Source organism: Hypomesus nipponensis, chromosome 18 (genome assembly GCF_054491055.1).
Source record: "Hypomesus nipponensis isolate SF chromosome 18, ASM5449105v1, whole genome shotgun sequence".
NCBI lineage: Eukaryota > Metazoa > Chordata > Actinopteri > Osmeriformes > Osmeridae > Hypomesus > Hypomesus nipponensis.
The window spans coordinates 13,086,949-13,109,752 of record NC_140378.1 but is presented as its reverse complement, the minus strand read 5'-3'; the positions used below and the strand labels follow the sequence as shown (position 1 = coordinate 13,109,752).

General features: G+C 42.1%; 1 protein-coding gene across 2 annotated transcripts; it reads right to left on the bottom strand.

Moving 5' to 3' along the window:
- Window positions 1-113: 113 nt before the first annotated feature.
- On the bottom strand, window positions 114-22,510 carry arhgef10lb (Rho guanine nucleotide exchange factor (GEF) 10-like b). Of its 2 annotated transcripts, XM_084680737.1 has the most exons (28): window positions 22,193-22,510; window positions 19,877-19,942; window positions 17,419-17,724; window positions 17,263-17,290; window positions 16,725-16,798; window positions 14,523-14,753; window positions 14,294-14,427; window positions 13,417-13,530; window positions 13,135-13,243; window positions 12,910-13,013; window positions 12,722-12,799; window positions 12,307-12,486; window positions 12,032-12,148; window positions 11,811-11,903; window positions 11,261-11,431; window positions 11,019-11,164; window positions 10,226-10,392; window positions 8,919-9,034; window positions 8,409-8,536; window positions 7,383-7,483; window positions 7,120-7,238; window positions 3,733-3,819; window positions 3,317-3,534; window positions 2,915-3,072; window positions 2,683-2,825; window positions 1,933-2,104; window positions 1,657-1,779; window positions 114-1,556 (listed from the first exon to the last, which is right to left on the bottom strand). In XM_084680737.1, the coding sequence occupies exons 2-28, from the start codon at window positions 19,911-19,913 to the stop codon at window positions 952-954; spliced, it is 4,059 nt and encodes a 1,352-aa protein (XP_084536863.1). In that variant the 5' UTR covers window positions 19,914-19,942; window positions 22,193-22,510; the 3' UTR covers window positions 114-951. The 2 variants fall into 2 exon arrangements, with proteins under 2 accessions (XP_084536863.1, XP_084536864.1); XM_084680738.1 differs by lacking the exon at window positions 13,417-13,530.
- Window positions 22,511-22,804: the final 294 nt, after the last annotated feature.

The window sequence follows — 22,804 nt, the reverse complement described above, 5'->3', positions numbered from 1 at the left end:
TTTGCATCTTCTAATATAATTTGAAAGTAAGAGCATTCTAAGCTATACACACAAAATAATATGTAGAAGATCTGACAAAGCCTGAGCTTTTGTCTTTTCCCGTCAAGAAAGAAAAAGGTCTATGATGCATTTTATTTTAAAAGCAAAGTGACACAGTGTCAAATGTACCATCAAACAATTGAACGTTGCAGAGCATGGCTCTATCATTTTAAAACATTGGCTTCACTTCACATCATAAGGAATAACTGAAAATAAGTTATTTACGGTATTTGTTCTTCACCAAACAATAATAGATTTACTTAGTTTTTGGATGCATTGTAAACTTTAGGGTGTACAGTATGACAGATTTGTAGAATTCCCTTTTTCATACATGATACATTACTATACAACTATACAGGCTAGCCGTTAGATCCGTTAAATATACTCCAATAGTGTCTCAACAGTAAACTATCATCAGCTGTTTCAAGAACACAGATTGTGTATTTATGAGACATTTATGAGTGACAATGCAGAAAGTGTATTTGTCAAGCCCCTCCAGGAGCCAAACATTCCAATCTGACAGTCACATCTCAGTCACTTTTCCCTTATTTCTCCCTGTATCCACGCAATAGATATACAGAGTCATCTTGTTTGAGTCTCTTCAAATCTCATCTGATGGTAGCCATCCCCCTCCCCTCGGTGCAGATGTGTTCTGCCATACTGATGCATCATCTGCCTAAAACTGTGCATGTTAAAAGCTCTCAGATGGTCCAATGGGTGGCCTGAGGGACTAAAACATGGCTGACACAGAAGCTGCAGTTACAGGAGTTCACTACTGCACTCTGTAACTCCTTAGACACAACTGACCAACATGGAAATGGATGAATGTTCCATCCTGGAACACATTTCTTATCTGTTCCTCTCATGCTATATGCACCTGACAAGGGGGAGCAGATAAACTGCCTTTCTTCTTCATTGGTTAACAACTAATGGGAGTTGCCAAACCATGAGTGTACTTTCCCATGTGTTACCCCCACTGGCTGTGGTGGATCCATCGCTCAGACTACGGAAACCTCTTCCTCCCGAGAAGATTGCCACTGAGGTGACCTTCTCCCTCCGCCCCTGTCCCTCCCTGGCCCCTCCCACTGGCCTCCCCCGCACCCACACGTCAGGGTCTTCGCTCAGCTCGTAGATTGAGCCATCCTCCGGGCTGTGCTCTGGAGAGTCCAGGATGGGCTCATTGGGACCCTGGTCAGGTTGGGCCGTCAGCAACTTCCCTGGGAGCTGGGAGGTGGAGCGGAGTTGGTACTGGAGCAGCACTCCCCTGGGCTTGGCCTCTCTCCTTGTGGAGCCATCCTGCTGCTGAGACAGGCAGTCCTGGGACAAGTCTTTTCGCTCCGAAGACACATCGCCTCCTCCTCCGCTTCTCACTTCGTTTCCTTCTCCAATGCCATTAGTCTGGTCATTTCCTTCATAGACAGAGTCTCGCTTGAGCATGTCAGGTGACAGGGTGCTGGAGGTGGCGACCAGGAAGTCTACTGGGCCACAGTGAGCATTCAGGGAGGTCATCCCTTTACCTGAGGGGACAAACCATTTTACGTTATTGTTCATTAGATTCAGAATACAGTTTACGAATATAGAATTATGCCATGCTCCATGTGAGATTCTTAGTCTGACCTGTAATTTTGGGGATGCCCTCCAGCTTTGGCACAGGCAGGGTGATGATGATGCCCTGTGCAGTGCCCACCCAGAGAAGCCCCTGGCAGATGAGAAGGCTGGTGACCTGGACAGCACCCTGACCTAGAAGACACAGTTAAACTAAATTAGCTCTGAACGTGTGTTGAAGAGACTTACTGTCAAAAGATACAAATGCATTGCTATTGAAAGAGCAAGTGGGTCATTCCTGGGGGTTGTGAGCCCTCTTTGACCTTAGCCCCGTTTTAGAACACATGCCTGGAGTCAGGTGAGAGATGCGTGTGGAGATGTTGATCTCCTGCAGGTGCTCCAGTGTCTCAGTATGGAACAGACGAATGGAGGATCCCTGGGTGAAGGCCATCCATACACCACCGCCAGCCTGTATCATGTGACTCACACTGGCAGTGAGCTCTGGATGCACCTCAAACCTCTGTCACGGAGAGGATGAGAGCGAGAGGGAAAGAGAGACAGAAAATTCAATATTAATGCCATCAGCATTTTTATTATTGTAACATAAGGAAGCATTGTCCTCGATGTGTGGATGAAATCTAATAATTTCTCTCTGCACTAGACAGAACCAGATTGCAAACAAGCAGAATCCCAGATAGCTGCTCCAGTTCCTGAGAGTCTGGAGTTGAAGAGAAGAGAGAGGATGTCCCCCCTCAGGCTAGAAAGGGGGGTTGGCTCACCTGTCAGTCATGATCAAAAGAGAGAAGTCTGAAGAAGCTCAGGGGCCTGTGCACATAATCCCCACTCAGTCTGAACAACAACCACCTTCACCAGGGACATGAACAAGGAGGGCCATGCATCATACTCCATAATCCTTCTAGTTCGGATGCAGTGCAGCAGCTTCACTAGACGACACCATACTTAGCTTAGAGGATGTCTTTTCCCACCCATCTTTATTGTGTTCTGCTGCCCTCCCTCTGTGTCTTTCCCTACAGTCTACTCTCTCTCCTTTCCATACCTGACAGGGGATTTAGCAAGTGGTCCAGAGAGCTGACCGACCTGGGTAGTGAGGCTGGCACCCTTGATGACAGTAACCTGGTTGGCACAGCTTGCCCACACTGAGTCCTGCAGGGTCAGAAGAGTACGAACGGGGGCGAGGCCAACAGTAATCAGCCTGTACAACTCTGGGTCCCAAAGACTCTCTGGGAAAACAGAAAAAGGACCCATGCTTAGTGTTTGAATGTACAAATGTTGCCCATAATTTGACCTTAATGTTGGGGATGTGTCTCACCTCCACTCTTTTGTTTGTAAACCAAAACCTTTCCATTGGCCAGGCCAGCGAACAGAAAGGATGCTGAGTGTTTCAGGCACAGGACTGGACAGCCCTCAGAGTTTGCAAGGGTTAGCAGGCATTGGGCAGCTGTGTCCACACTACTATATACCAGGATGCTGGGAAACAGAGTTCATAGGACAGATTGTAATGGCTGTACAACTCATTAAATACAAAACATGTCACTATATCAACAGAATGTGAAAATATTATATCACAGAGGAAGGTTTGGAAAAAAATTATTCTGGAAGAGGCACATAGAAAAAGGCACAATTGAAGCATGATGACGGTGAATGAATTTCTGAGCATGATTTGTATTCTGAAGACTAGCTTCATCACGCTGTGCTTGTGCAGATGACTCACTTGCCATCCTGCAGACCCACACAGATGGTGTTGCCATTTCTGGCTGTGTTCTCAGCTGCCTTTCCCTGCTCCCCTTCCTCTGGAAGACTGGGCTCTGCCACATACTCCAGACACAGGACTGGCGCCCCCAGCTGGATGGATTTGACAGTGCGAGGTGTGGACCGGTTTAAGGAGAAGATCTCTATTTGGCCTTCATTGGAGTTACCTCCACTGGACACCTGTATAACAATATACCCAGGGTGGAAGGAGTCAACCAATGTTCGGATAAAGCGATTACATCTGGTCTGAAAGAAGGTCTAAATGTAATTAGTCCTATTATCTAGTAGTCCCTCATCAATGTTATAGGACTGCTACATTTATAGCAATTGTTGTAGTGTTGGGGGATGTCAAGCAGTTACAGGCAGTATAATACGTACCCAGAGGTATCCTTGGGGCAATGATGTGCTAGCAACAGAGAAGCCAAGCAGGGCAAACTGGACAGGATTGTGAAGGGCAGTGGTCAGCTGTATACAACAAAAAAGAGGTAATAGTTTACTCTTAGATCTCCTCGTCACTAATGTTGTTGGCTCTGGCAAACATAGCCTAACTATCATCCAGTTTTCCAGGGCAAGTCAAATACCATATTCCTTAGAGCATGAAGAAAATGTGTTTGACATGCAGCTCTTGGCTTCAACAGAAAGGGCTGGATAGAACAACATTCAGATTTGTTTAACCCTACAGCTCTGCAAAAAGGTTTTAATTGTGCAATAAGGATGCATTGTCTTCAACATGCATCAACATAGGATTCTGGAGGCAAAATGTTAAGCTCAGTCAGTCTTTGACAGATGCAAAATCATCTGTATTCTGCATAATTGTTTTGTCACACCGTGCAGAATAGTTGGCTGATCACTTGAATTCTATCTGGTTGTGATTATGAATGTTTGATCAAGTTTGACTGAGTAAAGACTTTGGTGTCAGAGAAATAGAGATAATATTCTTCACACTGCAGAAATGTTAGTTTGAGTATTGAGAGTATTCTATGACTTGATAAATAATCAAACTGTTCAGTCCCAAAACTGTTTAAGTGGTGAATTTATCTATGATATCTATTGCTTGCATTATTTATGTGACATGTGTATAATTGACGTTTGTACACCACTATTGTTTTTGTGTACAACATAACTAAAATTCAACATTCAACAAATACATGAAGAACATGAACTACATAATCTTGTTGCAGTAGTGATGCTTATTTGATCTATGTAAACGTCCAGACCAAACACCCCTGAGTGTTGTGTGGCCTCTAGATAACTGTCACCTGCAGATTCATTTCCATACTAATAAACAGAATGTATGGTTTTGCCAGTAGGGGGTCCTTTGAATTGGAAATGCCATGTGCCACATTTCAGCAACGAAGGGATCTGAATTTCAAATTATTAAGATGAAGGGACATGGCTAAAATATATATATATATTAACAGTATATAGATATAGTAAACAGTAAATAACAGTAAATAAATCCTTGTTCATATAAACAGTAGATATGAGATTTATGAATTATGCGTTGTACATTTTCATAAAAAGTTAAAGAAAATGGCACATCTTTAAGTTTTCATCAACTCAAATGAAGATTACCATCCAGTATTTTCCTCACAGCTGTGGATTATCATCAGGACAAAATGGTTTAAGCAAGATAAAAAACCTTTGATCTAATGCATACATCAAGAGTTTGAAAGTGGAGGAATGAAAGGAGATTAACCTTTAAAGGAAGTGTGATGAGTGGATTGTGAATGGGAACAAAACTGACAATTCTGTTCTATATTCTGAAAGAGAAACACTCGGGGGATGATTGGGGTTGGTTGACAGCTGACAAACGTGCAATTTGAGACTACCCATGTTGTTAACCTTACTTAGCTTTTGTGTGTAGTTGTGCAACACAACATGAATGTGTGTGCGTGTGCACACAGACACCCCTCACACACACAAAAAATACCTTGTATAATCCATTTCAATGAGCAAGCTTATTTTGCCTATCCCCAGGTTCCAGCAGTGCAGTTACTTTATACTTTACCATTCTCTCTATTCTTAATCCTGCCAGGCAAACTGTGTTTTGGCCCAGCATGATAGTGTTCTGGGAGGAACATAACTTCTTCAGGTATTCTTTTATGTCCTTACTAACATTTTACTGAAAGACAACTTTGTTTTGACATTTTCACACACACACATACACACACACACGCACACACACACACACACACACATCTTCAAATGCATGGTTCGGTGACAGGGTATTTTTGTAGGTAAAAGGGAATAGTTCAGGTTGGATCTACGGCCTTGCATCATTGAAACTCACAGTGAAGTGGGTCTCCATTGCTGCAATGTATCAAAACAGATGAAAAGTGTCAACACAAGAGATCAAGACCCAAGCATCCATGGCTTGGTCATCACTTCCATACAAAATCAACCAAAATGATCAACCTCACATCCAATCACAAAGACATTTGGCACAGGAACTAACATTGTAAATACCCTGCCACTGGCAAAGAAAATGTATACACATCTGTTGGATGATTTTCAAGACAGACATCCCTTCAAATATTTAGCATTCAGCATACTCTTTTCTCCCCTGCAGACTACAGATAATTCAGTAACTCCAGATTGCTATCACATGACGTGACATAAAAGACATGCCAACTCTGATGAACCTATTGCTGTCAATCCCTCAGCAACTCACTTACTGACATCAATAGACAGCAATTGCAGAATAAAATGTTCTAGCTGTTATCTGATTTGTCTTTATCCAAGTTAACATACCTATTTTCCCCAAGAAAATGCATCGTGTGTGTAATTATTGTGGTTGCTTGCCTTAGTTGGGGGCTCTACAATGGAATAGCAGGAGAGAAAGTCTCATTTGTTATATTCAAAATAATTACACTGGAAATAAAATACATTACAGTATCTAAATGGTCCAAAATAGAAGACACTTTTTAACTCTAAAACCCAGGGAACTTTAAATTCATTCTGGAAGATTGACAGGAAAGTTTACTTGGTGAATGAAGTAGGTCTTGTGAGTAATACACTGGAGTGGGATACACTGGTTTTCTATTCTTGGCTACCTCTTGTGTCCTCTAAAAACATACAAACTGTACGGTTTATCATTAATTTCCTTTCCAATTTCTATGATAAATACTGATTCAACTAAAATCCAGATCACTGAAACCTATATTAGCTTGGGAAAACCAGACACACAGACACATGTACTGCACACATGCACACACTGTTTATTCACACCACAAGACAGACAGTGCTCCCCTCAGGTGAGCCAGAACTGCTGCTAGTCATGTGACTAGGATTTCATTTCCTTTATCAAACAGCGTTCTCAATCTCATCTGGCAGTTATGCCCACCCCTGAGCCTCACTCCTTCGAATCACAGGACAGACTGTCATTGAAATAACTGGGGTTAGAGTAAAACTTCTAATCATAGCACACAACACACAAAAGATCCACAGTGACTTTGTTGACTGCCAATTCAATCTTCTTATCCTCCTGTGGATTTAATCAAAGCCTGAGCATCCAGTGTATCCTTTGTCCCTATTCTGAAGTAAATCCAGAACCGAATAAGCCACCCTAAAGAAAACCTTTCACGCGACACATTACAATCTTCATTCCCTTTGTCTCTGTTCGACTATAGTGGAGGCTTTCACACATCTTTGAGGCATATTCACATCAAAAACATCAAATACAGCTTTGACACTACACTTTTGTGTTTTCCTACGATGCATGCTATAATTCCACTCATGTCTACCATAGTAGTTTCTACTCACTTTTTGGTTATCCTTGGCAGAGATAATAGGCATCCGGTAGGCAAGCAGCGGGCACCAGAGTGGAGGTTTGGTCTTCCCATCATCCTCTGTACAGACCCAACCTGGTGTGTTCTCCTCCCCTGTGGACACAGACACATGGTCACCTTCTCTGAAACTTCTCTTCTCAGAAAGCTGCCTTTCAAGAAGCTGTCTTATTACGCTCTGGTTTGTAATGATCTCTTCATCACCACAACACAACAGTGAAATGTAGACTGATTTCTCACTCTGGGCTATCTTGGATAGGTGCAGTCGGTTCACCCAAGAGATTTTGCTGAGGGGGCTGGGGGTGTTGAAGACCACCATGAAACTGACCGGACGTCCAGATCTGAAAATCAAAACACACATTAATATATAGGCATGCATTTACACACACACAGACACACTCAGTGAGCAAAGAAAAACATATGTGCAGTGTAAGCTAATTCCAGAGTGCCCAGCATGTTATTTTCAACAGCGGGGAAGAGAGAGATATGAGACTTCTGCAATACCGTGAGGAGGATGGAGCCACTGGAAAGTCTCTTCAATTATGTAGTTCAATTTAAAATTCTGCCAATATTAGTATTTCTTTACGACATTCCCTGCAGCTTTAAAAAACAAACTAAGAGTGGTTCACAAGATAGGAAGGAGTGGGTGGGAATGTTAAGAAGAGATATATGTGGGTAAACTAGCCCCTGCCATGCCCAAGCCCCTGCCCTGAGCAGGTTTGATGACTTGTCACCATGTCTACACATTAGCATGCTAATACTTGCATGCCCCAGAGCTTTGTTGACACTAAACTTTAATTGCTTGAGTAAATACCCAGCAGGGGAGAAATGCAAATGATAACTTTGTTATCTCTTCAATACCCAATTTTGCTATTAGATTTGTTGGCTATGGATCTGTTATGCACAGTTAGTCTAAAGGGCACTGTGATTACAATATAAGCCATGTTAAGGTAAACCACAGCCTATTGAATCCCATCCCCAGGTTGGCGACAAAGGGAGCCAGGCCCTGCCACCTACTCCTTCCAAGCTGCCCTGCCATCTGTTCTTTCAAACTCATCTGACCCACAGTGAGTCCTTGAGATCAGCCTCTGGGCTTACAACAATGCCTACACACACAAACACACACACACACACACACACAGATCTAGTTAGGATGTTTCACTGAAAACCACTACTACTCATTAGTCCAATAACTTATGAATACAGTACAGGGTTAGACAGTACAGGCCAGACTCTTAAACCCCAGCTGACCTTCTGGGCACTCACTTGTCTGGCTTGCCTGGCACTGACAGCCGCAGGCGGCATTTGTTGGCACACTGAATCTCCTCCTCTTTGATACGGATGAGTCTCTGGAGAGCCAAACACCAGTCCTGGCCCACTGTTGTGTTCAGGTTCTGGAGGGAGAAAAAGAAAGGAAAGAAGGGATGGGAAAAGGAGGGAAAATGATGGGTAGATCAAGCGAAGGAGGAGGCAGTGATTCATACTCCATGTACTTGTGGACAAATGATGTTGTAGATGTATATAATCTTAGACACAAATGAACTTTCACTGTATGAGGAGAGATCCTGTGAGGGTCTGGAGAGGGCTGTGAACATTTACATTTAGTCATTTAGCAGACCCTCTTATCCAGAGCAACTTACAGTAAGTACAGGGACATTCCCCCGAGGCAAGTAGGGTGAAGTGCCTTACCTAAGAACACAACGTCATTTGGCACGACCTTCAGATTACTAGCCCGATTCCCTAGCCACCTGACTACCTGGTATGTCCCTGACATACCTGGTATTCTCCATGTAGAGTCCCCACCATTAGAGTGACCTGTTCCACCACACCCAGGTCATGCTGCAGCTCCTCCAGGTCCTGGTACAACCTGGGAGGACCCAGGATCAGTTTACCTGGAACACACATGTTGGTATCTTCATCATCACCATCATCCATCCTGTCCCTCAGTAACAGCAAATGTATCCAAAACATTTTCTTTGGAAGATCTTCATCAGAGAATTCCCATTTATATTCAACAAATTAAGCTGTTTGGAACATTGTCTCTATTGCGGTATGTATGGTCCTAGAAAACTGTTTTCTAGATGTAATGGTTTTTGATATACAGTTACAAACCATCAAGTTAAGGCTCTCCACTAAAACGGTTTGATTTGTCATTTTTAACAAGGATTAAAAAAAAAAAAAATTATAATGCTTATATGTTTATGCCTATGCAGTGAGAAACACAGGGGAGAACAGCTGAAATATTCCACAAAGCCAATATGCTGCCTCTTTTAACTTTCAATTAGGGCATTGAAGCCCTGGAGATTTTGAAATGAGTCTGTTCTTTTCAAGCTGGGGAATATGGGTAGGGATTTGGACAAGGGCCCAGAGAGACACAATCTCAGTCTAACCAGATTTCTTTCGACAGCTTGGTATGAGTTGACAAATCGTGTGGTGTGTGTGGGAGTGTTTGTCTGTGTATGTGTGTTCCAACATATTTTTGACTGGTGTTTGGTTGACTTACTGAGGTAGCTGTTATTGGTCAATTAAAATCGGAGTTCTTCTTAAACAGTTAATTTGTTTGATTCAAGCTACCTGAATGTAGCTGAATAACTGTTGTGTATCTGCCATTGTATTTCTGAGGAGCTTGGAGCCAAATTGGTGGAAGTGCGTTACACCCCTTTAAGAGCCTAAACAAATGTTACCCACAGACCCACATTTACTGTTATGCCTTTCAGTCTTTTGTCATTACAACCTAGGGGTCATCATTTCAGCTGTGTCCTTTTGTTACTGAAAAGATCTCGCTGAGAGCTTTCATTTGACCTGTTATATTCATATTTGTCCAACATTTCACTGACACACTTTTGGCTCCAAGCCCTGGTTTTGTTTATGTCTGCGTATCAGAAAATCAATAATATAGATTTTCCTTAAAAGGCAGTTTCTTTGTTCCCTTGGCAATTACTTTATTCAATGCCTTTGTAAAAGTCAGCAGGCCTTTTACTTGAGATGGGATGAAATGACAGCCACACATGAGGTGACTGTAGGATTTTTGTGAACTATAAAAGCTGAGAGCAGCCTGGTGAGCCACGCGGTGAGTTCTTTACCTGGAACACTTGACACAGAGTTGAGTCGTTTCCCTCCACCAGGGACGTCCTTGCTCTGGACACTGTCCTGTCCCACCTCCACAACCTGCACCTGCATCAGGGGAGCGCTCCACTTCACAGTGTACTTAGGACCAATGGGAACCAGGCTGCTGATATCAGGGGGACCCCTAGTGGGCGAAACACAGTTTACATTAACATTTGCAAGACCCATTCTGAAATGGGATCACCTATCAGTGATTAGTTAATTTTCTTTCATCCTGTTTGTTACTGGTTTAAGAAATGGAAGTTTCCAACAAAAATGATGAAACATTTGTAAATAATTCATGCTTGTGTGCAATATGTGCAATCTCTCTAAATGGGCCAGATTCTTAGAATCAACATAAACATTTCCTCCAGGGAGAATTCTGTCATTAGGATTCTTCTGATCAGATGAATTCCTCTCTAGAGGACCCCTGCTGATTCTGGGGCACATTACTATTCATACATTCTCATGATAATGCATGAGGGGCATCCTGATCCAGTTTCTTAGAAGATTCATTGGGAGCAATGATGGGAAGTTGAATTTAATGGGGTGGAATCAGAAAGATGTCCTTTCTTCAGGTCTTTGATCTTAAAGCAAGTTTGGCATTTGAACGCGCAAACTTGTGATAAATATTACCTTTGCTCATTAATGATGTTATCAATACCACACTCAGATCTACAGCAGGTGGACGGGACAGAAACAAAAGGTCTCTCACAGATTCTGACTCATGTTTCTGATGCTACAGCAGAGGACAGCTGAGGGCAGACTCACTTAATGTTGACGTTGCCACAAATTAGCATGTCATTGAGAAGGAAGACTTTGCGCTCCTTCGACTTGAGGACCTGTCCTTTGTCCCCGTACACCGTCTCAATGAGCACCTCACACAGCACCAGCTGCCTCTGGTCTGAGTTCAACAGCTGGAGAGGGAGAGGGGAGGAGGTGAAGATACAGAAAAGTCAATATGACCTGATAGGGGTGAAGGGACAGAGGGTCTATATGTTTATATATGTCACCTTGCTGAGGTTCCTGTCTCCAATGCTGCGGGCCAGCTGCTGAATCTCCACCACCTGGTCGGCCATGCGTTTCTGCTCGTTGAGCTTCTCAGCAAGGGTTTCCAGCTCAGTGAGGGCTAGTTGCAGGGGCAGGCGGTCGGGGTGGGCTGGTGGAGTGTTCTTCAGCATGTCCTGAGAGGTGTATTTGGGGTTGAGAGAGGCAGAGTGGCATGTATTATTACACACTTATAAACACTTATTTTAAGAACAATTGTGTCCTATCAGTTACAGATAACATTTCCATTTCCAAAACAGACAGAAAACGTATTCAAACATCACGTCTCACTTCCTCCTGCTGGAAACTTACATAAATGTTCTGTGGAACATTTCACCTCTTACAGCTAATAAGATCGACTCATGAGTTTCTACCTGGCCACACTTGACAAAGTATTGACTTTCAGAACATTGTCTTTTTTTGTTCCTTTTTTTCAATGAATCAGAAATGGTTTACTCATGAGGCAAACTGTAATCAGTTGATTTAAACAAACAAGGTTTGGTGCTCACAGCTTACCTGTAGCAGAAGGATGAACTGAGGGAAGCGCTGTATTGGTTTCACCATCAGGCCATAGAGAGTGATTCTGTCAGGGCTGGATGCCTGTTTCTTCTGTTAGGGTCAAAAAGAATGATCAGACTCAAGAACAATCTGCCTACATGCTGCATAGGCCTAAATACTTGTTCATCTGGCAAAAACACAATGGTTGCATAATAATCCTATAGATTGGAATAGCTCACCTTGAGAAACTCCAGGAATGCTGGTTTGGAGATGCAGGCTTTCTTAATAAGTGCCATGGCATTGGTAAAGTTGTTGACATAGTCACTGTACACATCTAGTACCATTGACTTCGAAAACTATGGAGAAAACAAAGGACCAACTATAACTTTCTCAACTCTGAAAATCCAGTTTCACAATATAGACTTTATGTTAGATCAGAGATTACTTGACATGACTGCACATTTTGGGACAGGCCACTGAACATTTCTACAATAGATCCATCTGTTGGACTGACCGAGGCAACAAAGAGGTCTCCTATCTTCTCACTGTCCTCCCACTCGGCCACGCGGGACGCCAGGGCGATCTGGAACATGGAGTGGCATTGCAGGATCTCCCGCAGGCGGTAGAATATGGGAGGGACCTTCTTTGGATTTAGGATCCGGACCTCTGGCTCCAACAAGGGCTTTTGGTACTCCTATGGAAACAGATTGATAATTCAATCTGACAATTCCCAGATACCCCTGCTTCCTCACAGAAGCTAACAATATATGGAGGCTGTATTGATAATATTGGTACAATTATATTCTTGGCATCAAACAGGTGCACCCTACTATCTTGACACATATACATTTCTTGTAAATTAGGCCGTAGCAAAAAAATAACTAGACTTAAAAATTCCATCAAGATGTAAATCCAAAATATTTGTTCACCTGTAGGATTCTCCTGAGAGAGTCTACGTAGCTCCTCTCACTTTGAATAATGGAACTGAGGATGTGGCGTCTCACAATCTAGACCAAGACACAAACCGTGTCATGATAAGCACTCCCAGGAAAACAGAATAAACTCTGCAGAGTTAAAAGGTCAATTGTGAGGTCCCACAAACTACCCACACACACACCTGTTGGGTGGTAAGACCCTCAGGCATAGGGCTCAACTGTGGAGGTGGGTGCTTTACTTCAGACACAGTGACATCTAGGTAACCAGCATCATCATCACTGTCTCCTGAAGAGTGAAATCAATCAATCACTCTATCTAAGTGAACCGAAACTGGATTGAATGCAGGCTTTGCTACCAAACATTGGTTTTATGAGCTGGTATTTTTTCAAATATTATAGGTACTCACCGCTGGTATCTTTTTTCTGTAGGAAAGAGACTTTGCGCATCATGGCTAATTTTGTCTTTTCTAGTCCACCCTTGGTGCCATTTCTGGCTGCTTTCATAAGCTTCTGGACCTACAAGAGAACACAAAGAAACAGAGTGTAAGGAAATGTAAATAAACATGTAGAAGACACCGAGAGGAAGAAGAAAACAGAAGACAAGAGACAAAGTTTCTTTGATGGATGTCAAAAAAAGAACAGCCTGTCATTCGGCGAATGCCCGTGTGTGTCCTCTGATGTCCCTGTACCTTGATGTCACAGCTCTGTTTGATGTGTGTGACATCACGCGACCCTAAGCGCACGGCCAGGTCACGCTTGGTCTTGACACAGCGCTCCTTTAGTCCACGCAGTTCGGGAGACAGCTAGGGTAGGCATTGCCATGCCAAAGGTAAACACCGCAAAGAATCGGACAGTTCAGCAGATCAGCAGGACAGATACATGGAAGGATTAAAAAGGGAAAGAAGCAGAGAATCAGGGCAGAAGCAGGTGAAATAATCATTGAATGGTATCCTCATAAAGTCCATTCCAAGAACAGAAGAGAAAAAATAAAGATTTTACCTATGGTTCAATTCTTGGATAAAAAACCATTGGCAACTAAATGCAGTTTCGTGTTTAAACACTTCTCCCTTTTGGATAAAAAATATATTGCTTCCTCTGGTTCCTAAATCATAGAAAAGCTACAAAACATCAATCAGAATATCATTCAAAACTGAGTAAAACCTTACTTAAAAAGACAAAAACAAGAACTTGTCACACAAAAGACAGAATCCTGTCTCGAACGTCCAATCCCTCCAAGATAGGCTAAGCAGCAAGAAAAGCAGTAGAGTCAGTAAGCTGGTACATGGACTGACAGGCCAGGGAATAACCAGAGAGGAAGAGAAAGGAACCAAGTAGAGACTGCTGACAGAGCAAAGAGCTAATTTAACCGACAAAACACCCATCGCTCACTTCCTCAAACCAGGCAGTGCATTAAGACTGCACAGATGTGGACTGTCCCTCAGGGGACAGAGGTATTTTTTTCAACAATGATGCAGTTTACTTGTAAATGTGATGCCAAGTTTGTGCCAAGATTACAGCACCATCTTGTGGCAGACTAATTTGAGATTTTAATAAAAGGAGCCTTACCTTACTGCTACTGCGGACTGGGGGTTTGGTCTCACTGTCTGATAGCTCATCATAGCTCTCAAACTCACTGGAGCTCCAGCCATTGTTGCTGCCATGACGGTCTGTAGGCCTCTGGATATCCTCATAGATGTCATCTGGAAGCCAAGAGGGCAAAAAGAAAATACCACACTTAACTCTTTCACTCAGACACTCACTCACTGTACACATTAAATCAAGATGATGCCGTTACCTTCTATAGGAGAGAGTAGGCTCTCACAGGGAACATCGTCATAGATGACCTCTGGACTGGTCATCTGGTCAGGACTGGCCACATTGTCTGTGACAACCATTCCCTCTGGACAGTGCAGAGCATCATGACTAGACACCATGTTTGGACTGCATGTGTTGTCAGGACTGGAGACATCCTGAATGCTGTCTGCATCACCCTGACTCCCAGCATCGCATTTGGAAAAAGTCTTTCCTAGAAGATAACCAAGCCAAATTAAAGTTGGAAAACATCTAAAGCTGAGGTCATCAACCCAATACTTGTCTCATGCATAACATATGACTTTTTGCATGCTTATGCTGCTAACACAAAAGGTAGAGGAACAAAAACAAAACGTTCAAGCATTGGAAGAACAGCATGTAAAGAGTCTGTGGTTTCTGTCCACTGCAATTAATCAGAATTTACAGCAGAAAATGAAGAATCAATTTGTGCTGAACTACATCAAGCTATGTAGCCACTCTGAGGTTATGTAGCCAGATTCGGCTGGGGAGGTTACAGCTGTTTATTGCTGAGTGTGGGTTTCTGTCTCGTCATCATAAAGGACATCTCAGAGGGAGAAACTGTTTACGTCAGCATCTGACCCAGATGGGGGTGTGTAGCAGGGTGTGTGTGTGTGTGTATGTGTATACGTCTCTCTAAATCTGTTATATGGGACGCATCAACAAGAAGGGGGCTAGCAGTGCTGGCCTCCCTACCCCCACCAAATGGGGTTGCATCATTGGCCTTTGTGTCTCAAGGTCATGAGAAAACCTGATTCCTGGTACACACAGTATGTCTGCTCTGCCTCTAATGAATAAGGTTCATGGCCTTGTCAATATAGCACAGTCAATAATTACTCTCCTGTTACCACAGTGAAGGTGAATCGATACACACAGACACTACTCTTTCTGCCCCTGTGGAAAAGCCAAACTTGTATTATCATTGTAACTTTGCTCTATTCACAGGTACAGTTTATATTTGTTTGTTTCTATCTTCACTACATAAGTTAGGATTAAAAAAATATATATAAATGGTTAGGGATACAGTTTGGGGGATTCATATTTAGAATATAAATTAGTAAAGGTTGCTATTGCCATCTAATCTTTTGTAACTACTGATAATAAAAATAATATAGAGGTGTGTATGGGTTTACTTGCTACACTAATATTTATATACATTTGCACTGGGACTGAGTAAAGAAGACTAGGGCGGAGGTGGCTATAGACTGGGGACCAAATACAGACTAGCTAAGACTAGTCTAGAGGAGTTGGTGTACCTTTATGCAGTCGCAGAGTGAGCTCTGAAACCACAGTGAACCATTCCTTGGCTTGATATGGTGCCTGAACTGAACAAATAAACATGTTCTGCTGTGAAGATACAACTGACCCCATGCACATGCGGCTTGATTCATCCTTAACTCCCACGCACACTGAGATCACACGTCTCTATCAACATCGCCTATGGTGATAGAGGAATCTGCTCAAATGTAGCTCATTTATGCATGAGTGACAGTGATTTTGTGTCATTTAAAACAGCACAAATTTATTTGATACGTTAATCTGGTTGATCCGTGCATAATTTGGAATCAATTTGAATTAGATTTTTGGTGCTGAGATTAGCCCGGAATTTGATTAGCACAATCCGTGACTCTAGCAAGACGCCAAAAGAAGAGGCCATGATTGTGCTAACTTATTCCAGAAACAACCCTGGTCCAGCCAGTCCTTAGTTGAGGGATATTTATATTACAACTGAAATATCCAGATTGGTTTAAGGCTTAATTTGTTATAGTTGAATTAGATGATTGAATTTCCCAGGAGTAGGTTCTAGGGGTTTGTTTCTGGACCAGACCATTGTGGTTGTTCAGGATGGTGAGTATGTGACCCCACCACCTTTGACGATGACAACAGACCTGCATGAGCACCCAAGCGGTCAGCCTTTTTTAAAACAGGTGTGTAGAGGTACTCAGTCCCAGAACTCAAACCTAAAAAATGCCATTGACAGAGACAAGGCTTGATACAGTAGGAAGGAGTATTACATACTGTTTTAATACTGCTGAGAACAAGAGCAGGTTTTTGAACATTATTAGTTCAAAAACATATTAGAAAGTAATCATTACGAGTACCAGGGAGTAGTGCATGCGTAAGGCACGATGAGCCTCTGGAGTAAAAGACTGCCCCCCTTCTTTACCTTCATACGTGCTGCTTCCCTTCCAGGAGCTGTCTGACCCACCGATCACTCCCAGTTCAGATGAGATTGATCGTCTGAAACATTGACAAAAACTAGTTCCTGAAACGTGCACTCCTATTCATCTCTCTTCATGTTCACTTTGATATCATCAATGTTTCTAGATGGTGTGGCCCAGTTACCATATAAGCATATTGCATCTGCCATCAACAACACATTTGTTTACATAAAGAGACCCTGCTGCCTCATTGTTAGCAGTAACAGGGATTATGGATGGAATGATGAGATCATCTAGGAAACACCAGACCATTACAATGCACAACAGTGTTTCTGGTTTTGTAATTCAACAGCATACACAACAGTGACCAAACGATCCTGGTAATAAATGATCAACTATCCTCTACCTTTATATGAGAACATGCACTACTGTTTAACTAATGCTGTCATCCTCTGAAACAAAGTTCATGAGCCTTTATGGAATTCCAGCACCAGTTAAAAGCTCAAATAAAAGTCCTTACAATAAAAAGCTAAAATATTCTACCCTTCAGGAGATTCTCTGACCACCATATCTGTAGGGAGAAAATCAGACCAATTTGTTAATTAATTGATTTCAAGGAATTAAATCAAACACAATCATAAGCAGCAGGGTCAACATTACAGTAAAATGCTGTTTAGCATCTAGCAACATGTGTCTCACCTAAGCCTTTAGAATGATAGAGTGGCTGAATGCTTGGGTCCTCGTCTCCAGTACAGGGACTTCCATTTGTTCTATTGTGTGTGTTTACTGGGTCTTCAGAGGAAGCAGGATCCATTGTATCCCTTTTGAAAGTTTTGTTCTGGTTGGAGCATGAGTTTAGTGCAGATCCCAGCACAGCGGTGCCAAAACCCTTTGTCTTCCCAACGTCCACTGTTGTACAACCCTCCTCCTCACTGTCATCAAACTCAAAACTCTCTCCTTGCTCCTCTTCATCCTCCAGATGAAGTGCAGCATTGGTTATGGACACTGAAAAACAGATTCATATTCATATAAATAGGAAATCCCTCAGTATATTCTAAGTGACTCTCTTAATGAGGAAGCATAGCCATGACCCCATGTGTTGTTACTGCTTCAAATACAAACATGACAGTATCTTTCCCAGATTTTTTGAAAATTCCTGTTAAACATGACATAAATATTCCACAACAAGCTGTTCTGAATGTATATATTTAGAAATACTGTATATCAAAACTTTGTACACTTCCTGTGTGCCATCAGGGCTCATCACCGATGAATTATCATTGATGAGTGATATCAAAGGGAGATACTGTATGACACTGCACTCATTTGAATGTTGTTATTATTATATCATGGATGACAGATTCAGTACACATAACACACTCAAGAGCCACACAAATAAAAGGTTAGACAGAGAACGTAGCATTATTCATCCCATGTTTTCTATGCTTGCGTATGCATTTCCGTATAGTAACCCAGCTCGGGTTCAACCATTTTTCCTGGTTTTATTTATGAAAATGAATGAGCAGACAAAGGAGAGGCTATGAGTAACTAGGTGTGTCTCTTCAAAGACTCTGTAAGAGTTGTCTTAGCTGTCAAAGAATGGTGGAAAATATACTGTTTCTTGACACGCCAAGACAGTAGTCCAACGTCAATACTGTTCAAAACATGTGACTGGCTCAGCAAGAAAATGAAACGGTCAGTCTTATGGGACAGAAGATAGTGAAGACTGGGGAGTAAGAAGGAAATAATTATGTCAGAGATGTGGTGTGAACTAATAGTCAAACTCCACTGCTTGTAGAAGCATTAAGAATATGTGTGTCATATTTTCAGTAAAGTAGGATTTTTGGTTGTTGCATTGGAAAATGAGAACCTTCTTGAGCACCTTCAAAAACAGAAGGACACTAGAGAGGGTAAACACTTGAACACCTCTGCAATGATAGAAACAGATTAAGAGGCATCTTGCTACTGTGATTAAGGGGAACAGTTAAAAGGGAGGATTAAGCTCTAACAAACAGTAGGTGAGCATATGGCTTATAAGTAACCAGGCCTGGATTTGCCCTGGATCTACCCAAGACTCTTAGCGCTTATATTACAGCACCTGACAGCAATAACACATTTACAACTCTGAATTAGTGACATATAAATCATGCAGCTCTTGTTCTGCAGATTCTACATAGGGTCAATGACTCTATGTTGCTGTGATTTTGTGCTTCATAAACACAGTGTGACACCATGTCTTTAAAATCATTAAAGCTGAAGGTACAGTTGAGGGTTTGTGTGAACATTTTCTTTCTCCTTTTTCATGCAACTTGAGGCATTAAATAAAACAGTGAACATGACAATGAGCCATTCAAATGCTATCATTTTCCCACAGTACATACGCTCTCTCCTTCCAGTCCTGCAACAAGGGACTTTCTTTTTCAGAGGTTAGCATTTTTTTAGGTAGCTAGGTGAGCAGGTACAAGTCAAACCGCCTTCATGTTTGACAGATGGATTTGTGTCAAGGGCATCTAAGGCACATATGGTCCAGTGGTATCAAGGTGCTTGTGATGCAGCTTATGGTCAGTAGGCTAAGGCCCCCATGGGATGCTCTCCCTTTCCCCAGCCCAGGCGGATTAGAAAGAGTTTAACCTGCTGGCTGTGAGTTGTCAGAGTCAAATCACAGCACTGTCTGGGACTGTGTTTATCTCCGGTTTCCGAGAAGGCTGACATACTTGGTGCTTTACAGACGAGACAGAGAGATAGAGTACTGTCAACGGTTGGATGATTGTGCAGATTCCTGGGAAGGCTTAGACTGCTGTGTCACACTGCTACTGCGACCTTATAAGTTCCTGGTCAGATGGAGAAGTCGTTGTCACCATGTTCATAATCACTGTGAAGATCCCTTTGCTTACAAATAACCCTAAGAGCACACACAGAGACTGTGCTTCAGAACATCACAAAGCAACAGTGACACCATTTATTTATACAAGCAATGACCACACTGAGGTGGAGTACGTTTATTCCATTACATAGTAGAAACAATCTGTGAGCAATAAGATTCCGCAAGATTAATTCTGTTGCAACAATGCAAAACACAATGAAAAAGTTCTAAGAAGCCTTTTTTACCAGCCCCTTCTCTGTGATAGACATATTCAAAGAGCCGCTTCAATCTCACCTGATGTTTGAGGGATAAGTGGGTGTGGTGACGACATGTTGATCCTCTGTGATCACATCAGTCTCTCTGAAAAAAAGAGAGCCCTAAGATAAGAAAACCATAACTGATGGACACATTAAAGTGTACAATATTTAATTTCAATGATCAAAATGTATATTGTTTTGCTTGGCAGTGTGATGTCTAAGTAAAGCAATATGCAACCCTCTGGGTAAATTATACAGTGACAACTCCACAGGCTCTTGTTGTAGCATGTCAGTGACTAAACACTCACTTGACCTGAAATAACATCTTCAGTAGAAAACCCACAATCAAACAAACAGGTTTAGGGTGTATGGAACTAAAATGACACAGACACCTGTAACAGAGCGTGCAGAAGGAAAGTGAGTGTGTGTGTGTGTGTGTGTGTGAGAGAGAGAGAGAGAGAGAGAGAGAGAGGGAGAGAGAGAGAGAGAGAGAGAGAGAGAGAGAGAGAGAGAGAGAGAGAGAGAGAGAGAGAGAGAGAGAGAGAGAGAGAGAGAGAGAGAGAGAGAGAGAGAGAGAGAGAGAGAGGGTTTGTACCAGATGTTTGTACCATAGCCTGCATGTGTCAAATTCCTCACATATATGCAGCAGATCCAGACATGTGGTTTCAGACTGACTTTTCATCTGCAAATCGGGCAAGGTAAACAGAGTTGGCCAATCAAGCACTAGGCTTCCAAAATACGGATTATATACAGGAACATCTGAATAGCTGATTACCCAGTTGTAGGCACATGTTTAAAAGACTGATTCATAATAGCCCACAAAGAGAGTTGGAAGTACACAGAAGTGCTTCATTGCTCTTTGAGGGGGCATCGTCTTTGCTTTAGCATTGTATCAAGAAGAAGGGGAAAGGGGTGTGTGTAAGTGTGTGTATGGTGGGCGTCATACTAGATGAATAATTCAGAAAGCTATGGAGAGCAGCGGCCCCAGATGCTGTGGGCTGGGTGCATCAATGGACAATAGAGAAGCACTGTAATCTACAGTGAGAACAACAGATAGATTGTTTGAGCCAAGGGAACCCCTGTCTGTGCTTTACTACCAGAGAAACCTGTACACAACACTCCATCAGCATAGCTTGAAAAGTAGCATAGGCTACACTAAAGAAGAGTATGGATGCATCCATGTGTCGCTTGCTTTATCTGTTGTGGATTTAGCTTTGCATTGACCATAGTCACTGTTTGTAGTAGCAGGCCAAAACATTAATTCAAACGCCTGTTTCATCGGTTTTGGATTAGATTGGCATGTCCAAAAATACTATTTCACTGATGATACATAATTGGTTTGTCAGTGTTCTCGCAGACACAAGTTTTTTATTACCACGATTGACAAAAGTATGATAAGCATTATAGCAAGATAAGCATTTTCAAACTATGTTGAGAAACATACAGCATATTAATTGTTCTGGCTGTTGTTCAGAACTTCATCTAGCATGGAGTAAGGATCAGGGTCTACATAAGGTCAGAACATTTCTAGGGTAAACAGCTTTTGCAGAATGACCCAGTCAACCTCCATGGCTAAAAGAAGACATGAGGGTTTTCAAGCGGCCATCGTCATGGAGATGGCCAAGCTTGCTGTATAAATAGTGCAGCTCTAAAAAAATTCTGGAACATCTGCCTGTCAACACACATTAAGGCCCCCAGTGTGCTTTCGCCTACTCCTTTCTCATGACAACCTCCTCCCAGACAAATCATTAAATATAACATTATTCAGCAAATATGAATCTACTATGTATCTACTCATTGCCACAGTAAAGGAAATAACTGTCCAGGTAGTCATGTTTCTTGATTGAACGATAGCATGTGACAGACCAAATGTAATCAATACACATCAATAAATATTGTCCTATAAGCAGGTGTGTCTGTGAATACATTAAGCCATAAGTATGCTATGATATCATGGTCTATCCCCAAAAATATTTATAATAATTTAAACTAACTGAATATTCCAATAGGTTTTTATGTTTGCCTACAAACTGATGTAATATTTAATGTGTACAGTAGATGAACAGTTACAGTACAACATGTTTTTTAAATATGTATGTCTATGTATTCTTCTAATTTCTTCAACAGAATATTTATAGAATATGTATAATATTCATTACACAATAATATGATCCCCTTATCTTCACTTTCCTCTTCAGACACTAATCAAAGCCTCCAAGACTACTATCAAAAACTGATCAAGGACATATCCATCCTGTCACCTCTACCAAACCACTCACCACCCATTTGCTTTTTGTTGCAAGATTGGGGTTGGGAGAAAAACGGACGGGAATTTCAAACAATGAGCTCTCACCTCCAGGTCCTGGGTAGACAGCTACCACCTCATGCACGTCTGCCTTCAATCCTTTAATCCCAGGCACTGACTATACTGGTAGTTAACACAGCCGGTTTGTCCAGGGTGCACCCATCGCTGATCAACTCACTCTAAACCCAGGGTGTCCCTGAACATGTCCCAATCTGTTCCCTCCCAACTACATATTCTTCTCTGTTGTTACTCTCAAACAATAGAGTAACACAGTGCTCTAAACACACACAAAGGCTGTCACTAGTTCCTGCTACACGAAAACTTCTCTGTCTAGGTTTGTTAACGCTGTCTCCTCCCTCTCTTCTTTCTCCCTCTCACTCCCTGCAGTGCATCAGCACAGCCTACACGAAAGGCGCAATGCTCATAATACACACCAGCCAATCCTAGAGCACAGAGCTACTTCCACCAATCAGAGCTGTGGGAATCCTGAAGGTTTACATTGATCTGGGATAACGGGGAGAGAAATGTAGAAAAAGGAACCCACTGACAAACTAACACCATAATTACAAATCAGAATACATTTGATGGCATGTAATATTTTCTAAACAAATGTCCATCCAAATAATTGCAACACCAATTAGGTGTGTTATTAGCGGCAAG